The sequence below is a fragment of the Crocuta crocuta genome, unplaced genomic scaffold, assembly GCF_008692635.1.
Source record: "Crocuta crocuta isolate KB4526 unplaced genomic scaffold, BGI_CrCroc_1.0 scaffold217, whole genome shotgun sequence".
Classification (NCBI taxonomy): Eukaryota; Metazoa; Chordata; class Mammalia; order Carnivora; family Hyaenidae; genus Crocuta; species Crocuta crocuta.
The window spans coordinates 3,013,223-3,035,398 of record NW_027532208.1 but is presented as its reverse complement, the minus strand read 5'-3'; the positions used below and the strand labels follow the sequence as shown (position 1 = coordinate 3,035,398).

Sequence of the window (22,176 nt, the reverse complement as noted above, 5' to 3'; positions counted from 1 at the left end):
GTGTGAAAATAGGCTGCATAATGTGAACTACAGCCTTCAATTCCTCCCTAATAAGCAAGCCAAAGACAGGGAACAGTGACCAGTAACAGCTAGTATTTATTACTGTCTTACCTTTTATAGATTTCTAAGATAAAGAAAATGCTTACACAGGCATTTTGTGCTGCACAGATAGAGCCATCCAAGATTCAGAAGACCTCTTGTGCCTCGCACTAGAAACTAGAGTTGAATTCTAAATTGTGCCCCAACTTTTGCTTGTCCTTTTAAGAACATTAATGGCTATTTTACATTTCTGCTTTAGATTACTTATCTCACTGGCACATTTTTGAAATCCATTTTACTGTAGTGATAAGTTATAACCACACATGCCAGTCACACAATCAATAAAAAAGTATTTAAGGAATTCAGACATTTGATAAATCTGAATTTCCACCGCTGATGATTTTTGGAAAGAAAACCTGTATGAAATAGTATTACCTTGAATGTTATATTGATAGTAATCAGGATCTTCTGATTCTTCCTTTACAGTCACAGCCGCCATTTCCAGGGAAATACCTACAAAAGCAAATGCAATTATATACTTACACTTTAGGGCATGCGGTTAGACGGTGTAGGAAAATCTCTTCTGTCCTAATAATTCAGAGTAATGCATATGTAAAGACTGAAAGAACAGAAGCTTGCTAGGTAGCTACCCCTAGCTACCCTTAGCCAAAATCTAAAACCCCAACCTACACAACGTTGTAACTGTGACTAATTTTCTGGGATTATTTGCTACTAAATTTTTTTCTCTGACATTCGTATCTTTGGAATTGAAGAAAATTAGTCATACTCTCTTTTCACTCAACATTAAAAATGCTTCTACAGGGGTGCCTAGCTGGCTCACTCAGGAGAGCACACAACTCCTGATCTCATGGTCATGAGCTCAAACCCCACCATAGGCGTAGAGCTTACTTAAAGCCAAAAACAAAACAGAATGAAACAGAAACGTTTACCAACCACTGAAAATCACTTATAACATCAAGTATAATGACTCATAACTCTGCAGTTAAGATGACATATTTTTAAATCATTTTAATAAGAAATATTGATTTTTTTTTTAATCCTAATACATCCCTTCATTAACAAGGGTACAAAGTATACCTTTCTGCACAATACCTTGCCTACAGTTAGGACAGATCGTTTGACGTGGGCCTCTGTGGCTAGACATGAAGGAGCACGTACTGCACAACTCCACACGCAGGAAGGCCAACCACAACCATATGGTCCTCTGATGAACTTAATACTGAGCCGGTGCCATGTGACTTGAGAAGTGTGTAGGTAAGTGATTCAACTTAAGAAATAGCTCAAAAAGAGCTAGCCTGACACATTAAAAGCAGTTACCAATGGGAAATGGATCTGCTTCCCATGATGGCAGCAGGGAACGTGTCTGAAACCGCCCTGACTCTGCAGGTCATCTCTTTACTACGTCAGTGGTCATCAGCAAAGGTTAAGAGAAATCACGGCAAACAAAAAAGGCAGATCCACTGGGGATTCAGACCCTTCAGGAAGGAAGGTTTGGGTCACCTCACCAGGTAAAGGTCAAGAACCTTACCCGCTAAGGTCTTGACTGAACGCAAAAGAAGAAATACAATATAATGGGTAATGGATTAGGAAGGTATGAATTTTTGTGACACGCTGTGGAAATGTGAACACTGTACATATTTTCTTCCTGGTTAGGAGTATGTCTTTGGGCAAACACAATGTACCTGGATATATAAACTGTTCTCCCTTCTTTGCATTGCTATTTTACGAAAGTTTTGTTAGGTCTCCTTTGCCGCTTAGCCTTTAGAAAAAAAGAATATTCAAACAGGCTGAGCATGAATATGAGACATAAATAATGCAGCTCACGCATGGGCACTACGCAGGCTCCCTGAGAAGGGGACAGTAACTATGGGAACAATGGAACGCCTCATTTTGGGGAGACAGCAAAACTGGAGGACTCTGCAGGAAGAAAGCTACACCCTAGGAGATGGGAACAGTGTTCTTTTGTTCTAGGGAAGCCCAAACACGTCGGGAGGGTGTGAATTAGCAGCCACAGGGGCAGCAGCCGGTGCGGTCCATAGGCGGCTGTCCCAGTTCCAGATGCCCTCCCAGGCTCTGCTGGAGTCTGGACCGCAAACCAGTTTGGCTCCTCGCAGAAACTCCCCCGGGAACACAACGGGAGGATGGTGGGAGGCCAGAGATGAGAAACTGAACCCACAACTTCCTTTCGGCTTCTTGTCTGCATCTCGTTCCAATCGGGGTCACTCACTGCCGGTACCCCCTCCAATCTGGTAAAAGCAGACCTTTCCCATAGCAAGAGCAAGACCCACCGGAAAATCCGTCTAACCCCAGCAGAACCAGGTCTAACGTGGCATCTCAGACAGCAGTACCATCCAAAGCCCCCACCTCACAAGTCAAAAGTAGAGCCTTAGGGGTGGCAGCCAGTTCCTTGAGTCATTACTCAGGGGATTCCTTAGCACACTCCTTATTACAACGTTAATAATTAACCTCTACATTAAATTCTCTCCACTCAATGGGGCGCCTGGGTGGCTCAATCGGTTAGCATCTGACTTCGGCTTAGGTCATGATCTCATGGTTCATGGGTTTGAAGCCCACGTCGGGCTCTGTGCTGACAGCTAGCTCAGAGCCTGGAATCTGCTTCAGATTCTGTGTCTCCCTATCTCTCTGACCCTCCCCTGCTCATGCTGTCTCTCTCAATTTCTCAGAAATAAATAAAACATTAAAAAATTAAAAATAAAATTCTCTCCACTCAAGAAATATATAAAAAATTAAATAAGGGACACCTGGGTGGCTCAGGCCTCCAAGTCTTGATTTCAGCTCAGGTCACGATCTCACCATCTTGAGACCAAGCCCCACATTGGGCTCTGCACTGACATGGAGCCTGCTTGGGATTCATTCTCTCTCTGCCCTTCCCAAAATCGTATGGGCTCTCTTTCTCAAAATAAATAAATAAGCATTAAAAACTGAAAATGGAAATATTAAAAGAAATTACAGGATAAATTAAGAATATAAAGATACAAAGTACAGGGAGAAAAAAGAAACCCCTAGAATAGTAATGCTATTGTATCTACAAAGATGGTTAAAGAATTCAGTAAAATATGATCTTTCTCAATTCAGCATGTTTATCTTTAGATATAAACTATTCAAGAGATGACTCTACGAATAAAAGGGAGAAAACAATTTGCAAAATGATGATTTAGGTGCAATCAACTAAAAGCTAAACAGAAAACTGAGATTTCCTGTGGCATGAAAAAAACACATGAAAAATCTTCTATAAAACAATGTAATAGATTCAAACGCTTCCTGCCATTAAAGATATTCAGCACTATCTTTCTTGCAGATCTCCCAAAAAACAGACACTAGGCCTGTCTCTAACGCACACAAAAGTTCTTGCGCTCTCTCTACCCCAACCCCAACCTCTCTCTCACACATGCACGCACCCACACACAGGCACAATTATAACAGCTTCCCCTTTCCCCAACTATTCACCCCAAATGCCATTAGACAGCACTGAGCAAGGCAGGAGCAGCACCGGAGAGGTCAGGGCAGCAGAGCAGGGCTGGGGAGGGAGAAGCACACTCACCCGAGGGGCAGGGGAAACAGACTGAGGGCCTTCGGAGGCCGAGGCCAATGAGGGGGCAGGGAGGGGTGCAGACAGCCTGACAAGGAAGGTCAAAGCGGGGGTGTGGGCAGCAGAGTTGGCAGGGAGACGTGGGTTAGACAACAGGTCATGGGTCAAATGAAGAAAACAGACTAAAAGTATCTGGGTGACATGACTCTCATTGGAACAGAGGGTATTATACAGGAAAAGGAGGGGAAAATCCTTTGGGATGTTAAGAGAAGAACAGAAGACATGGGCATGAAAAACTATAGATGTAAATAAATGTATGTATATATTTATGTGTATGTAAACTCCCCCTGCACACAGATTCCTGAGCCGTGCCCACTGGGAAGCAGTAACTTCCCAATGGCAACAAACACACCTCGCACCAAGATATCCTTCTCCTCAGAAAGGACCCAGGGATGGCTGATCTAGGGCTGCATTAGAGAAAGAGTATGAGGAACCTTGACCACATAGTACTGCAAGAAAGGAAGTTCTTAAAGATTATGACAATATTTTCAGGGCGCCTGGGTGACTCAGTCAGTTGTGTCCAACTCTTGATTTTGGCTCAGGTCATGATCTCATGGTTTGTGAGTTCGAGCCCTACCACGATGACAGCGTGGGGCCTGCTTGGAATACTCTCTCTCTCCCACTCTCTCTCAAAATAAATAAATAAACTTAAAAAAAATGATGGGGATATTTTCAAATAACATAATGGACCAGAAAAGGGCATAGGACATCTTGAAGTGGCTCCCAATAGCCAAAAAGTATTATTTACAAATCAAAATAAATAATGAAAATAATGGATTGAATAATAAAATAGAAATACCTGAGTGTATTCTAACATAAATAAATTGATTTTAATTGAAAGCTTGATGAGGGGTGGCATATATTTCAATAGTCTCAGAGAAACTCTCACAAATGTAATTACTACAAAGGAAGAGAGAGTAAATTCACATTGCAAAAGCCCTGCAAAACCAACTGATGACATAAATAACAACAATGGTAAATAAAGAGGTCAAGATGGGTGCCTGGGTGGCTCAGTCAACTGACCATCCAACTTTGGCTCAGGTCATGATCTCGTGGTTCGTGAGTTCAAGCCCCATGGTCGGGCTGTGTTGACGGCTCAGGGCCTGGAGCCAGCTTCTGATTCCGTGTCTCTCTCTCACTCTATTCCTCCCCGCTTGCACTCTGTCTCTCTCTCTCTCTCTCAAAAATAAACATTAAAAAAATTTTTTTAAATAATAAATAAAGGGGTCAAGAGAAATCAGCTTCCACCGGATATGCACTAAAAGTATCACTTTTATAAAAAATTAAACTGCATCATATGAATCTATGAGAAAACATAAATACTTCCTTCAAAAGTGGCCAGGTTACAGAAGACCCAGAAAGACTAGGAAATGACTCCAGACTGAAGAAGCCATTAACGAACACAATGGCAAAACTTGAGAAAGGGCTGAGAATCAGATGGGAGTAACTTATTTGCCTTATTTTGATGACTGTACTATAGCAATGTGGGACCATATCCTAGGCTGTAAGAATCATAAACTACAGCAGTTAAAAGAGTGACAGGGCACCATATTGGCAACTTACTGTCCAATGGAAGAGGAAAAACTTCCTCACATAGTACGTGGTTCTCTAAAACTCTGCAACAATTTCAAAATTTAACCCTTTAAAAAATTTAAAGAATTACAAATATTATTCATCTATTTCCCGTGGTAGCATCTCTCTAAGTAATTAGCAGCCTGTCCTCGACACTTATCAGCAGACACATACGTATGACCCAACTGTGTTGAATGGCAACAAGGAATTATACTGATGGAGCGGTCTGTAGGCTAAATGCCATTTTTGTAAGGCAGCAATGGGGAAAAGAATATATGCACCTTAAAATGCTAACAGAGGGGCGCCTGGCTGGCTCATTAGCTAGAGCATGCAACTCTTTTTTTTTTTTTTTTTAATGTTTATTTCTTTGTTTTTGAAAGAGAGAGAGAAAGAGAGCACAAGCAGGGGAGGGGCAGAGAGAGAGGACAACACAGAATCTGAAACAGGGTCCAGGCTCTGAGTTGTCTGCACAGAGACTGATGGGGGGCTCGAACCCACGGACCGTGAGATCATGACCTGAGCCAAAATCAGATGCTTAACTGATTGAGCCACCCAGGTGCCCCAGGCATGCAACTCTCGATCTCGGGGTTGTGAGTTTCAGCCTCATGTTGGGTGCAGAGATTACTTAAAAAAAAAAAAATCTTAAAAAAACAAAATAAAATAAAATAGTAAGAAATACAAAAATAGGAAGAAATACCAAAGCATCATCCATTAGAAAGCAACAATTTAAACAGTTATCAAGAATTTTTAAACCTATGGCACCTGGGTAGCTCAATCAGTCGAGCATCCCTTGATTTGGGCTCAGGTCATGATCTCATTGCTTGGGAGCTTGAGCCCCGCATCGGGCTATGTGCTGACAGCATGGAGCCTACATGGGATTCTGTCTCCTATCTCCCTCTCTCTCTCTAACCTGCTCACTGGTGCATACCCTCTCTCTAATATAAATTAATTTAAAAAAAAAGAAGAACTCTTAAACCTGTTTCTCCCTGTTCTTTGCAGAGTATGAGCAGAATGTTTGCCATCTGCTGGCTAAACTTCATCTTTCTTGGGTTTTTATCTACATTTCCTTAACTAGACTTAGCATTTTCCCTTGCTTCTAGAATCTTTGACTGTTTATTTTTTGGATTAGCTCTTTGTCAATAAAACACAACTTGCAAATAGCCATTCCCTATGTCTCACATGTCCTTTGCCACATTTTGGCTGACCTTGCCATTCTTAATCTTTAATTCTATCTTAGTCAAACATACTGCTTAGAAAGCACTCAAAGGACTAATTTTTTTTCAAATGCTTTTAATTCTAAACTTTTATTATATCTGTAATTCTTTATGAAGTAAAGTCAAACTATCGGTATTTTGTTTTCCATTTTCTAGTTGATTCTCTGGTGTTCTACATCCATAATCACATGTACAAGTTAATGGTGTCCTTCACTTTCTAATCACTTATACCTCATGCTTGTACTGGTTTGTACTAGAATACTGGTAAGAAACTGGTGAAAAGGTGCTTCTTTATCTTACAAAGAATGCTTCTGGTGGTTCACTGTTAAACACAACGATGGAGGGGGCGCCTGGCTGGCTCAGTGGGTTAAACATCCGACTTATGCTCAGGACATGATCTCGTGGTTGATGGGTTGCACCCCCGTGAAAGACTCTGTGCTGACGGATTCTGTGTCTCCCTCTCTCTCTGCCCTCCCACACACTCTCTCTCAAAAATACATAAACATTAAAAAAATTAAACACAATGATGGGCTGGCATGTACAATTATGTATGATAGCCTGACACATCTGGTTAAGGATTTCTGCTGCCTTTTTTCTCATCTACTTGGATGATATATTATTTCTTTTTTTTTTTTTTAATATTTTTATTTATTTCTAGGAGAGAGAGAGACAGCGTGAACAGGGGAGGGTCAGAGAGAGAGGGAGATACAGACTCCGAAATAGGCTCCAGGCTCTGAGCTGGCAGTCAGCACAGAGCCCGACGTGGGGCTCGAACCCACGAACCGCGAGATCATGACCTAAGCGAAAGTCGGATGCTTAACCGACTAAGCCACCCAGGCGCCTCAATTATTTCTGATTATTTCAGTAACATGAGAAAGGAAATTTAGAGATTTTCTTATCTCATCCTTGCATTCTTAGGTGAATCTTAAGTCTGAAATTCACTGTACAAGGTAATTTGTTTTTAAAGATTTTTTAAAAGTTATCTTTCTACTTAAGGTGGGACTCAAACCTACAAGCCTAAGATTGAGAGTTGCACGTTGTACCAACTGAGCCAGACAGGAGCCCCAAGATCATTTTTTAACCAACTTGAGAGTATAGTAAAAGCCTCACAAATGACAGGTACTGCTGCAGCAAGACTTTGGATAGGACAAAACTTCCATCCTCTGCAGGGAGGTCAATCTGAAGATGTCACTTTTTATCAATGATACAAAATTGTATTTTGTACAATTGAAATTTCTGGACCGCAACTGTAGCTTATGCTTAGGTTATATAGTTTACATAGGATTCAATGTAACAAAAATGCAATAAATGTCCATTTTTGGTTGCCAATCACTAAAACTAATTCTTAGATGTATTCTCAGCAATAATATGATGATCTTTTAAAGTTATGTTTTTTTTTTTTTTTTAATATTTTTATAAATGGGGGGAATGCCTAGTGGCTCAGTCGGTTGAACGTCCAACTGCAGGTGAGGTCATGATCTCACAGTTCGCGAGATGGAGCCCCACATTGGGCTCACCGCTGTCAGCCTGTGAGCACAGAGCCTGTGCAGATCTTCTGTCCCCGTGGTCTTTGTTACCCCCCCCAAACAAGTACTTTTTTAAAAAATAAATAAAAAATAAAGTTATGTATTATTTTTAAAGACAAAGTTGCTGTCATTCATAGAACCAGACTAATAAAAGATCCTAACAATAAAATTGTAATCAAGTTGGGAAGAGCTGCATGTTTTATAAATAAGCAGAATCACTTGCACCCTAGGAATGGGACATGGGAAGAAGCAAACATTTAATTAAAATATGCAAGACCATGCTCAGTACTGAAAGGATGTGAACAGTAAAAATCAACTTAAATATATGGCAAAAGTGGGAAAGGGAAAAAGGTATTGGAGACAGTAAAAAAAAATGAGATCCTCATTTTCCATATGTTAATGGAGAACAAAAACCAAACCTCAGAACGACAGGAGATACAGTGCTGCTGGTCTAAGGCTGGGTGGGCCAAGGGGACAGGACTGAAGGTGCAGAAGTACACTGGTCACCTGCTGTCTGACAGCTGAGGCAATCCCATGGAGGAAGGAGAGCTTTTCAACAACAGGTGCTGGGGCGCAGGGTGTCTGCACAAAAGGATGAAATCAGACCCTCCCTTCCAACAACCACAACAATGAACTCAAAACAGATCTTAGGTTTAAATGACTTAAAACTATACAGTTCAAGAAAAACGCAGTAAGCGAGAAATTCTTCATTGACCTCAAATTAGGCAAAGATTTTAGGTTTTCTGGGGTAACACCAAAAGTACAAGTGATAAATGAAAAATCTGAAAAACTAAACTGCATCAAAATCAAAATGCTTTTAAGGCTTCAAAGGACACCATTAAGCAAATGAAAAGACAAGCCACAGAGTAGAAAAATATATCTGTAAAACATTATTTATAATTTTAAAAATCTAGATTATATAAAAGAACTCTTACAAGTAAAACATAAAAAATAAAAAAAGAAAAAAAGGAGAAAGAGAAAAGAATAAAATCTTGCCATTTGTGACAACATGGATGGACCTATAGGGTATTATGTTATGTGAAATAAGTCAGAAAGCAGAACTGTATGATTTCACTGTTGTGTGGAATCTAAAAAGCAAAACAAATGAGCGAACAAAAACCAAATAGATTCAAACACAGAAAACAAACTGGTGGTTGCCATAGCAGAGTTGAATGGGGCGATGGGCAAAATAGGTGAAAAAGATTAAAAGGTATAAACACTCAGTTACAAAATATATGTCAATGTGATAAAAAGTACAGCATAGGGAATACAGTTAATATTATAATAAAGTTTATGATGAGAGACGGGGACAGTTGGGGACTATAATGAGTAATATATAAAATTATCAAATCACTATGTTGTACACCTGAAACTAATAACACTGTATGTCAACTCAGTACTTCAATAATAAATTACATAACCAAAAAGAAAAAGAAAACAACATAACTAAAGAACGACCCAAAGATTTAAAAAGACATTTCCACAGTAGCTCAAGATAGTATCATAATACTAGAATTCTCAGGGGGCACCTGGGTGGCTCAGTCAGTTAAGCGTCTGGCTTCGGCTCAGGTCATGACCTCGCAGTTCATGGGTTCGAACCCCGTGTCGGGCTCTGTGCTGACTGCCAGTTCAGAACCTGGAGCCTGTTTCAGATTCCGTGTCTCCCTCTCTCTCTGACCCTACCCTGCACATGCTATCTCTCTCTCAGAAATAAATTTTTAAAAAAACATTAAAAAAAAGAAAAAAAGAAAGAAAACATTAAAAATTAAAAAAAAAAACCATTTCCTCAAAGGTAATGTATGAATAGCTAATGAGCACATAAAATGATGGTCAACATTATTAGCAAAAGGTAATTAAACAAGGCTTTTTTGTTTTTACTGTTCATTTCTTTTTGAAAGACAGAGTGGGGTGGGGGGGCAAAGAGAGAGGGAGACACAGAATCTGAAACAGGCTCTGGCTCTGAGCTGTCAGCAGAGAGCCAATGTGGAGCTCGAACCCACAAACTGCGAGATCATGACCTGAGCCCAAGTCAGACACTTAACCAACTGCCCCAGGAAAATGCAATTAAAACCACAATTCTAGGCCATTCTAGAAAGAAAAACGACAGAGACAGTAAGTAAAAAGATCAGTGATGAATGGCCAGGTGTTCAAGACGAGAGATGAAAGAACAGGCAGGGGACAGAGGAGCTTCAGAGCAGTAGTACTATTCTGTAGAATACTATAGTACTGGATACCACTCATCATACATTTATCAAAACCCACAGAATGCACAAGACTGAACCGGAAGGTAAACTAAGGAGTCTGGGTAATAATGGTTCATCATTTTCAATAGCACTTTGATGTGGGATATTAATAGTTTGAGGGGGAGGTATTGCTGGGGGGATGGGTAGAAGATACATGAAAACACCCTCTATACTTAATGTTCAATTTCGTTGAGAATTTAATAAAACTGCTCTTAAAAATAAAACACTTATTTAAAAGTGCACAAATAAAAACAAACCCCACACCCATACACAATGAGACACCACTTCACATTCACTAGAATTACTATGATCAAAAAAAGAGACAATACCATGTGTTGGCCAAGATACGGAGAAAGTGAAACCTGCATACACTGCCGCTAAGAAAATGCAGACACTCTGGACAACGATCTGTCAGCTGCTTGACTAGTTAGGCACGGAGTTAGCAAAGAACGAGCAATTCGCTCCTGGGTATCTACCCAAGGGAAATGAAAATGCTGTCTCCACACGAAGACAAGTTTATAAGTGTTCCTAGCCACCCGTGTTTTTAGGACAGCCAAAAGGAGGAAACAGCTCAAATGTCCAGCAGTGGCACATGGAGAAAGAAAAGGTAGTACAACCCATCAGTGGGGTAACACGCAGATATAACCCTATGACTACCGTCAAAGACGATGCAGAGTAAAAGAATCAAAATGCAAAACGCCACATAATGTAGGATCTCACTCATGTGAAATATCCAGATAAACCTGCAAAACCCAAAAAGGAGACTAATGGCAGGAACTGGGTTTCCATCTGGGCACCAGCTTTCCATTTAGGATGACACAAATGTTCCAAAATTACACTGTGGTGATCCCTGCAAAACTCGACACAGGTACTCAGCATCACTAAATTTTCTATTTAGGGCAGGTAAATTCAATAGCACGGAACCTGTATCTCAATAAAGCTATCCAAAAATATCTATGTAAAGTAACGCTAAAAGCACGACATTGAAAAATAAGGAATTCAGGGGTGCCCGGTGCCTCAGCTGGTTAAATACACTACTTAGGCTCAGGTCCTGAGTTCGAGCCTCACATCAAGCTTCCTGCTATCATCACAGAGTCTGCTTTGGATCCTGTCCCCTCCCTGTTTCTGCCCCTCCCACCCACTCACGCTCACCCTCCCTCTAAAATAAGTAAATAAATGTTAAAAAATAAAATAAGACAAAATAAAATAAAACAAAACAAAACAAGGAATTCAACACCAAAACCAGCTTCACACACAGTGTCCTTGGAGAGCAGAAAGAGTGCAGGCGGGAAGGGACAGTAAGAGGACACTTGATGGGCTTGTAGAAAAAGCACTGTAGACAGATGACAGTTTACAGTATTATTCCTATACAACTGGGGGGAAAACCTAATAATAAATTTTGTTTATAAATGGGTAATTAGCAACAAACCTCTGGCTAACAGTTAGTAACTTTTTAGGTGTTAAGCATAATAATGTCACCAGTGGGATGGATTTGTTCTGTCTGCTTCTCATCAAAGCATTACAGGAAATAGTGTGTCAAAATACAACCTTCTAAGTTAAGGAAAAGGCTTCCTTACTTAAATTTCATGAGGCTTCTGAAAGCACGAGTACATACCAGAATCTTCTGTGGGTTCAGTTTTCACCTTGATGGGGCCGCAGCTGAAAGGAAAAGAAGGTGGGATAAAGCAAGGTGCAGGTGAGGGCCGGCCACGCAGCAGTCGGGAACTCACCTGACCAAGCTCAAGGCAAACCTGACTTAACTTTAAATGTACGTATTTGTTTCTTGCACATATATAATTTGTTAACTGAATTGAGTACTTTAATTCCAACCGACTTTTTGGGGAACACAGCCTAACAACGTATAATAGCACAGTAACTTGCAAATTCCACTTTATTACAAGGCCCTCCTATTCCCCCTGTGGCTATCAATCTATCATATTAGCTTCCCCCAGGAAGTACTCAGTCAAAAACTGCATTTTCATAGGACTCCAAATCAATCAGCTGAATATAAAACTTCAAGATGTGTGATATGGGCCTTTTTAACATTCTACTACCTCAAAATCCTAAAAACTAAAAATCGTTCTGGTATGGAAGTTTATTCATACTGATGAACTATGTTTTACCTTCCACCTGGAGACAGCATTGACCTTTCAGCATCTGTCACCATCACTCGACCACCTATGTTAAAAAAAAAGAGAGAGAGATTTAGGTTTTTCAAACACTTTCAATAGGACTAATATTCCCAAGGTCCTAGGTGGGGGCAGGGGGCGTCCAGCTGGAGTGAGTACCTGGTGACTCCACACAACAATGTCCTTTATCCTCCCCTGTAAGGAAGGGAAATGGAAACGGGAGAACAATCCTGATGGCATTCATCCAAACACCAGCCAGCACCCTCCCCCCTTCAGGAAAAAGCTCCCATTTTCCCCACTGAAATAAATAAAACAATGTACAATTATTCTGGCAATGAAGAAGACGCCTCTACTGATGCAACAGGGCTGATAAACATTTCTATTACACCTCCATCTGGTTCACAAGGACGCAAAGCTGTGACCGGCTAACAGCTACAGGGCTTTTATTTGGGGGTGATGAAAATGCTTTGGAATTAGATTGTGGTGATGGTTGTCCATCTTGTGAAGACACTAAAACCCAATGAACTGTACACACATATTTAAAAAAAGAAAAAAAAAGCATGAATTTTATGTTTTAAAAAAAAGAAAAGGAAAAAAGAGAGCAACGCCACCACATGCCGATGAAGATGTAGAATAAGCGGAACTCTCTCACTTCTGGGGGACTGTCAGATGGAGTGAATCACACTGAAGACCAGTTTGGCGCTGTCGTAAATACAGAACTACCATTTGCCACTCCAAATTTAGGTATTTACCGAAACATATGTCCATATAAAGACGTGCCTTCAAACATTCACAGCAGCTTTCTTTATAATTAAGGCCAAGAAATGGGAACCCAATTTTTCATGGGCAAGTGAATGAGTAAACAAGTGGTGGTATAGCTAGACAGTATGAAGTACTAATCAGTAAAATCATGACCTACTGATACAAAGCACAATAAGGATCAATCTCGAAATAAAAGGCAAAACCAGGGACTACTAAGGGGCCAGTCAGTAAGCATCCAACTTTTGTTTTCAGCTCAGGACATGATCTCACAGGGGTCGTAAGGTCGAGCCCTGCGTTGGGCTTTGTGCTGCAGCAGGGAGCCTACTTGGGATATTCTCTCTCTCTCTCCCTCTCTCCTTCCCCGCCTCTCTCTGCTCCTCCCTTGCTCACACTTGCTTCTGGAAAACCAAAAAAGTACTTACTATGATTCCATTTGTATTTTAAAAACCTAGAAAATTCAGAGCGCCTAGGTGGCTCAGTTGGTTGAGCATCCAACTTCAGCTCAGGTCACGATCTCATAGTTCGTGGGTTTGACTCCTGTGTCAGGCTCTGTGCTGACAGCATGGAGCCTGCTTGGGATTCTCCCTCCCTCTCTCCTTCTGCCCCTCCCCTGCTCATGTGCATGCTCTCTCTCAAAATAAATAATCTCTAAAATCTGGAAACATAACCCCATTAAAATCACAACTTTCCAATTACTTTGCGAGTTGGTATGATAAAAGAGTCGTCATACAAACCCACCTGCTTGCACCACCTAGCATAAAACATCCTACAGAAACATAATTTAGGGGCAACTGGGTGGCTCAGTTGGTTAAGTGTCTGACTTCAGCTAAGGTCATGATCTTGCAGTTCTTGCGTTCAAGCCCTGTATCAAGCTCTGTGCTGACAGCTCAGAGCCTGGAGCCTGCTTCAGATTCTGTTGTCTCCATCTCTCTGTCCCTCCCCCACTCACACTCTCTCTCTCTCAAAAATAAACATTAAAAAAAAAATTTTTTTTTTAAGAAACATAATTAAGAACCAGGTCTTGATGTTTCAAAAGAGGTTTCTAAAACAGAAGACTTCAAAAACTACAAATGGCAGGTTAAAACTAATCTAGAATACTTCAAGGAGAAAATACTGATTAAGAAAAAAGTCAAAATTTTAATTTAAGAGAGGCAATAAATCTTCTTTCTCAATCTTAAGAAGGACATCTACAAAAACCCAACAGCTAACAAATGGCAAAAGCCTGAATGTCCTCCTCCTAACATTGAGAGGGCAAGGTCTGCTACTGCCACTTCCATTTGCTATTGTATTGAACATTCTTGCTACAAGAACAAGATTAAGAAATACAAAGTATTCAGATTGCAAAGAGGTAAACCGTCCTGAGTGACACACAAGACCCACTATGCAGAAAGCCGAGAAACAAACAAGCAGGGTCAAAAAACCTGCAACAAAAATGCCAACGAATTTCTGGGGAGAAAGGACAGTCCTTTCAAAAAACTGCTGGAATGCTTGGATAGCCACACGCAAAAAGCTGAATTTATACCTTTCCAATGCGCCATAATAAAAAAATTAGCTCAAAACTGACCGCAGGGGCGCCTGAGTAACTCAGTCAGCTACCTGGGTGGCTCAGTCAGCTAAATGTCAGACTTGATTTCAGCTCAGATCATGATCTCAGTTTGTGAGGCTGAGCCTGCTTCGGGCTCTGCGCAAACACAGAGCCTCCTTGGGATTTTCTAGCTCCCTCTCTGGCCTCCTCCTACCCAATGTGGGCGCTCACTCTCTCTCAAAGCTATATAAATATTAAAGAAAAAAACCACAATACAAAACTGACCACTGATCTAAATGTAACAATTCAGGCTATAAAACTTCTAGGAAAAAAACATGACATCTTCACAACATTGTGTTAGGCAACAATCTTATATAAAAGATCAAAAGCACAAGTGATAAAATAAATTGGGCTTTGCAAAAATTAAAAACTTTTGTTCCAGAAGCGCCTGAGTGGCTCAGTCTGTAGAGTGTCCAACTTTGGCTCAGGTCATGATCTCACGGTTTGTGGGTTCGAGCCCCGCATCAGGATCTGTGCTGACAGCTCAGAGCCTGGAGCCTGTTTTGGATTCTGTGTCTCCCTCTCTCTCTGACCCTCCCCTGCTCACGCTGTCTGTCTGTCTGTCTCTCTCTCAGAAATACATAAAAAAACATTAATGAAACAAATTAAAAAAAACCAAAGGGTACTGTCAAAAGACAAGGTGTAAAACTGCAGAAAATATCTGTATCAAAAATATGTAAGAACTTTTACAACTCAGTAATAAAAACACAAACAACTTTGTGGAAAGGACCCCAACAGATATTAAAACGCGTGGAAAGGACCAGAACAGACCTTACTCCAATGAATGAATATACAGAATGGTCAATAAGCACGTGAAAAGATGTGCAACATCACTAGTCATTCAGGCTATGCACATCAAAACCACACTGAGACCGCTTCACACCCATTAGGATGGTTAAGACCAAAAACACACTAACAAGTGCTGACAGGGACAAGGTGGAACCCTCAGACAGTGCTGGCAGGAACAGAAAATGGTGCAGGCCGCTGGAGAGCAGGGTGGCAGTTTTTTTAAAGCTAAACGTAAAATCAGTCTATGACCCAGCAATTCTACTCCTATGTATATATCTCCAAAGGAAATTAGAGTATATGCCCAGACAAAAACTTGTTCAAGTATGTTCACAGTAGTAACAGCCAAGTGGAATCTATCAGCCAGGTTCTACCGACCCGTGAATGGATACACAACTGGTATATTCATACACAGGGATGCTCACCATTCAGCAAGAAAAAGCAAACAACTACTGATATACCCACGATCTAGATGAGCCTCAACTGAATTATGTTGAGCAAAAAAAATAATCTCAAAGGGATACATCTGTAGACCTAATTTATGTAACATTTGTGAAATAACAGGGAGGAGGATAAAAATATTCTAAAATTAGACTGCAACAATGGCTGTGAAACTTTTTAAACTTTATCATTGTAAATTTACCAGAGCCCACTGAATTGTATGCTTAAAACGGAAATGTTATGGCATGCCCATTATATCTCAACAAAGCTTCTTTTTTTTTTTTAATTTTTTTTTTTAATGTTTTATTTATTTCTAGGAGAGAGAGAGAGACAGTGTGAGCAGGGGAGGGTCAGAGAGAGAGGGAGTCACAGACTCTGAAACAGGCTCCAGGCTCTGAGCTGGCAGTCAGCACAGAGCCCGATGCGGGGCTCGAACCCACGAACTGTGAGATCATGACCTAAGCTAAAGTCGGACGCTCAACCGACTAAGCCACCCAGGCGCCCCATCAACAAAGCTTCTAACAACTTAATCTTTTCATCACAGTAAGAACAAAACAAAGGTTACTTAACAAAAAATAAAATATATTGGGTGTGTATATTATTTTGTCCTTTCTTCCTTACACTGGTTAAGAGGCTGCCGATGATAATGGCCATTTTATTTTCAAATGTCTCAAACAAACCTGCCTCCAAAGGGCACCAGTCTCCCCAAAAAATCACTGTGCCCTTCAAATGCAATGGCTCAAACCTCCCCGAATGAAGTCCTGTTGAAATCCCCCTTGCTCTTCAAGGACCCATCTTAATGGCCTCCCCGACCGAAAGCCCTCCTGGGCTAGAAACAAATCCTTCTTCCAACAAACCTCCAAAGCATTTTCTCTAGCCATCCCTACAGTGCGCAGTTATGCTCATGATGTGGTGACTTTACAGGCTTTTATCTCCCTCCATTAAGCTACCAGCACTCAAAAGCTTTAATGCTTCTGTACAGCTGTGAACCCCAACCCCACCCAATCTCACGCTCAATAATCTCGTGCCTGATCAATGAACACTAGCCATCCTCTTAATTCTGGGAGATGATGGCAGATCCAGTCTATGACTGAACACACTGCCCACATAAAACCTTGACTACGTCATTTAAAAAGTAGCAAAGCAAGTCTCTACGTTTTCAGCCTAGTGACCTTTCGTTGGTTTATATATAAAACCCCACTCCAAACAGTCTTATGTCATATTCTCAAAGAAAATAAAAGAGAAATTAGTAAAATGTGTTCAATTTGGCCCAACAAATAGTTCAGGAAGTACGGGTAAGCAAAATAAATCACTTACCTAGGTGCTTCTTTGGCTCCAGGAAAGGTCTGTATTAAAACAAAACAAAAAACTGAACATGAATACACTAAATTATTGTAAAGCTTAAATTTAAATGACTTCTACAGTAAACAAGAATTTTTAAGAATATAGGGGTGTGAGGCACCTGGGTGTCTCAGTCAGTTAAGTGTCTGACTTTGGCTCAGGTCATGATCTCGCAGTTTATGGGTTAGAGCCCCATGTCGGGCTCTGTGATGACAGCTTAGAGCCTGGAGCCTGTTTCAGATTCTGTGTCACCCTTTCTCTCTGTCCCTCCCCCACTCATGCTCTATCTCTCTCTGTCTCAAAAATAAACTATTGAAAAAAATGTTTTAATAAAAAATAATTAAAATAATAAATAAAATATAAAATAAAATAAAATAAAATAAAATAAGGGGTGCCTGGGTGGCTCAGTCTGTTAAACACTCAACTTCAGCTCAAGTCATGATCTTACGTTTCATGGGTCCAAGCCTTGTCTTAGGCTCTCTGCTGTCCCCACTTCAGATCCTCTGTCCCCCTTCTCTCTGCACCTCCCTGCTCATGCACACACGCTCTCTCTCTCTCTCAAAAATAAGTATTTTTTAAATTTGAATATATTAAAATAAGGTGAATATTCAAATTTATATGAATAAACTCTTGATAGGCAAGGGAGAAAGTACTTCACCTCTTAATGATAAATGAAATCCCTGCTTTGTTCTCTAGAATCCATTTCAGGGTGGCAAGATCATAGTTCTCGGGGTGTTTAAAGGCAACTCCTTCTGGAAGCCCCTGCACGACCACCGCTGACTGATCTCGTAGCATCTTCTCATACGGAACAGGAACCACTGTTGATTTGCCTAAAGCTTTCCCTGGGTGAGGGGAGGGACGGGAGGTGGAAAGAGGATAAACATCATTTAATGTCAAGATTAAAAAACAAAGCCATCATTAGTTTATCATGGCCTCACAAACGGCATTCATACTGTTTTATAATATCTGATTTCAAAGCAACTTCCAAATTATCAAGAGGGCCCTATTTCCATGTTAGAACTTCTAAGCCTGAAACACCCCCGACTAGGACAAAATAAAAAGTATATAAAATATTTATATAAAACCTGCACAAAATGAAAACAATAGTTCATTTCTTCCACGACTGAATTTCTTGACAGTGGCCTCCCCTTGTTAGAACACGATCTTTTCATAGGCAATTCATCCTCAGAACACTGAAGCCTGACAAATCCAACTGTTATAAAATATCAGGTGATATTTTGCCAATATCCTCATCAACAACTTATTACATAAATATGATGGCCATTCACAACTGAGTGCGTTCTAGCACTCTGTCTGTGTACATCAGGCAGCGAGCCCAGAGATGCCAGAAACCCCATTCCCCAGAGATGAATTTTACCTACAACCTCACCTCACAGTGTAACCAGTATCCTCTGCCTTTGACTGTTTTTTCTTAAGAGCTTTGTTCGCCATGTGATTAGGTTAACAAAAAGTGCTTTTCCAGACCTGGGAATTGGTGAGATCAGCACATAAAAGTCAAAACCAAACAGTTCTCTGGGTGTTTATGAGGTGTGAATGTAGGTTCTCTGGTGAGGGGTGCTGAAAATGGGGTGGGCTATGCATGGACTGAGCCAGGAGCTACGTGAGAAACCTACCTTCCTCTTCATTTTCCTATCAACCTAAAACTGCTCTTGAAAAGAAAAAAAGAAAACAAAAAACCTACCCCATAGCTCTAACAGGCATATTTGCTTACTTCTGGGTTCTAGTTTAAACCAGAACTAGAAAGTGAGACCATTCCTGATGTTACCCCAAGAGGTCTGGAAATTAATCCGACAGTTTGTCAAAGCATGCCGTATGACTGTTAAACCAATTACACAATCTACTCTTTAGCAAACTCAATTACATAATGTCTCTTTTAGAAAATTCAAGTGTATAACCTTACCATAGCAAAAGCAGAAATAGTCCTCAACTGTTTTTCTAAGTGTTTCAATCTCTACAGCGTCTACACTCATCCGATTTGCCGGGGTTGTAGATTTCATCTTATGCATCTCTGCAGCCTTTTCCTCTTCTTCAACACCTGTAAAACAATTAGTGATATAAAAGGCTCATCTCCATTATCTTTTTTTTTTTTTTAAATGTTGTTTTTATTTATTTCTAGGAGAGAGAGAGAGACAGCGTGAGCAGGGAGGGTCAGAGAGAGAGGGAGTCACAGACTGAAACAGGCTCCAGGCTCTGAGCTGGCAGTCAGCACAGAGCCCGACGCGGGGCTCGAACCCACGAACCGCGAGATCATGACCTGAGCGAAAGTCGGACGCTTAACCGACTAAGCCACCCGACTAAGCCACCCGGGCGCCCCTAATCTCCATTATCTTAATATTGGGCTTTCAGTAAGAGTATTTTTTCCTAGGGGTACCTGGGTGGCTCAGTCAGTAGAGCATCAGACTTTTGACTTCAGCTCAGGTCATGATCCCACGATTCATGAGTTCAAGCCCTACCTCAGGCGCCATGCACACGACATAGAGCCTGCTTGGCATCCTCTCTCTCTCTCTCTCTCTCTCTCTCTCTCTCTCTCTCTCTCCCCTCTCTCCCCCCTCTCTGCCCCTCCCTTCTCTCAAAAATAAATAAACTTAAAAAAAAATTTTTTAAAGGAATATTTTTTCTGATACTCTTTTCTTTCATTATATTTTTTTCAAATTTTTATTTAAATTCTAGTTAGTTAACATACAGTGCAATATTGGTTTCAGGTATTTTTTCCATATTCTAATATTTACGATTTGTTACCCCCCTCCCCCCAAAACAAAAACAAACAGAAAAAGGGATGAGGAGGAATTTAAAAATAAAAACCTAAGAGAGGTGCCTGGCCGAGGCGGTGGATTGTGTGACTCCTGCTCTTTTGAGCTGGTGAGTTTGAATCTCATGCTGGGCACAGAGCTTACTTTGAAGATACATATATACGTACATACATACATACATATACACATACATATTTAAGCTTTAAAAATAAAAACTTAAGACATGAATGGCTTGAATAAAAATAGTAAGAAATGGTCATCATCTCTGAAATAAGTGTTACTATAACTAAAAATTCTGTAAAGTAAAAATTAGGGACTAGAGGTTCGAAAACAAAAGATGTCTTCGGAGTAATTTATCAACTACAAACTTAAACCTGAGATTCTCACCACCACAGAGCACAGTGCAGGCTGGAAAAGTCTAACACATACCCGCCCGCGTGTGAGTGTGGAACAGCTGATGCGTACCAGTCCAAACTACGAGGTGCTAGATTTTGAAAACTTAGTTTAAAAAAAGAGTATGCAAAATAATCCTGGTCATAAATTTTTATGTTGATCACATACTGAATGATAATGTTTTAAATAGATCGGGTTAAACTATAACCACTAAAATAAATTTCCCTTGTTTCTCTTTCTTATGAATGTCATGATAAAAAATTTCAAATTATAGGAGTGATTTGCATCATATTATTTCTCCTGGATAGTGCTTTTCCAAATCCTGGGAAAGAGAATTCTCCCAAGAATTTCTAAAACTGACTCGTCAACCAATTGATTAGGTTAGAGACGACCACTATTGCTCCTTATCTGCAAAACCCTACTTTATATAAACAAATATTACATACTTAAGAATTACATCCAAAGATTATTCTCTAGAGCAATGAATTACTGGTAACAAAAAGAGGATATGAATACTAATAGGCAGGGACTACAATTTGCAACTGAGGACAATTCCCCTAATGCTTATCTCTAACCACTGGAGAACCACATAAGCAAGGCAGTGTAGGGAACGGGAACATAAACACAGCTGCCAGTGGGATTACAGCATTCATGGAACAGACGGCAGCTGATACACACATAATCAAAACATCATTACTATAAACTTAAACACGCAAACATGATCAAAGCCTTAAAAATTCTCAAAATGATCAGAAATAATGAAAAAAACTTTTTAAGTGGACTATACTACCATAAAGCTTCTAAGACTGCAGTGGGGGATGTAGGGAAGCATGCAGCAGAGAGAACATATGTTTTTTTTAAAAGGACTAAAAATACAATTGAGAACTGAAATTAATACATTTAAAAAAACTAATTTTATTCACCCATGATCCACTCAACTTATCATGAATTGGATCCAACTTGATAATGGAAATTTAAGTTTGGCACTTAAAGATNTCTCATGGTTCGTGGGTTCGAGCCCCACATCAGGCTCTGTGCTGACAGCTCAGAGCCTGGAGCCTGCTTCGGATTCTGTGTCACCCTCTCTCTCTGCCCCTCCCCTGCTCACACCATGTCCCTGTCTCTCAAAAATGAATAAATGTTTTTTTAAAAAATACATATATTATATATATACCTATAGACAGACATCCCCACCATTTTGTTCTCTTCGCATGTTTAAGAAGAGGCTATATCACTGAGTCAATATAAAACCTGTGGACAGTGTTAGATTAAACACAGATACAGAAGGGGCATCTCTGGGTGGCTCAGGCGGTTAAGCGTCAGGTTCAGTTCAGGTCATGATCTCACCACTCGTGAGTTCGAGCCCCACATCAGACTCTGAGTTGAGAGCTCAGAGCCTGGAGCCTGCTTCCAATTCTGTGTCTCCCTCTCTCTCTGCCCCTCTCCCACTCACGCTCTCTTTCAAAAATAAATAAACGTTAAAAAAATTTTTTTAAACAAAACAAAAACAAAAAATCACAGATACAGAAACTGTAGGTCTGTGAAAGGCCACAGGTATTAACACTCTATAGCACATTTCTCTACTGCATTTGTGCCAGTATCTAGTAAGTTTTCACCAACTGGATGAACTCCCAGTTGGAGGATCACAAAACTCCCTTAGGACTCTGACAAGTTGATCCCACTGAGAGAATCAGAGAGACCTGTTTAACTTTGCAATGTGCTTACACACATTTAATGCACACT

At 40.4% G+C, this 22,176-nt stretch overlaps 1 protein-coding gene across 6 annotated transcripts in view; it reads right to left on the bottom strand.

Annotated features, from left to right (window-relative positions):
• GTF2I (general transcription factor IIi) overlaps positions 1-22,176 on the bottom strand; it is a 113,831-nt gene that overhangs the window by 63,659 nt on the left and 27,996 nt on the right. For all 6 annotated transcript variants that reach the window (XM_077777962.1, XM_077777957.1, XM_077777958.1 and 3 more), the window contains exons 4-9: positions 19,191-19,325; positions 17,928-18,111; positions 17,246-17,274; positions 12,349-12,403; positions 11,841-11,884; positions 475-552 (exon numbers count right to left, since the gene is read on the bottom strand). In XM_077777962.1, the coding sequence (XP_077634088.1) occupies positions 475-552; positions 11,841-11,884; positions 12,349-12,403; positions 17,246-17,274; positions 17,928-18,111; positions 19,191-19,325 (525 nt within the window). The remainder of the gene's footprint in view (positions 1-474; positions 553-11,840; positions 11,885-12,348; positions 12,404-17,245; positions 17,275-17,927; positions 18,112-19,190; positions 19,326-22,176) is intronic.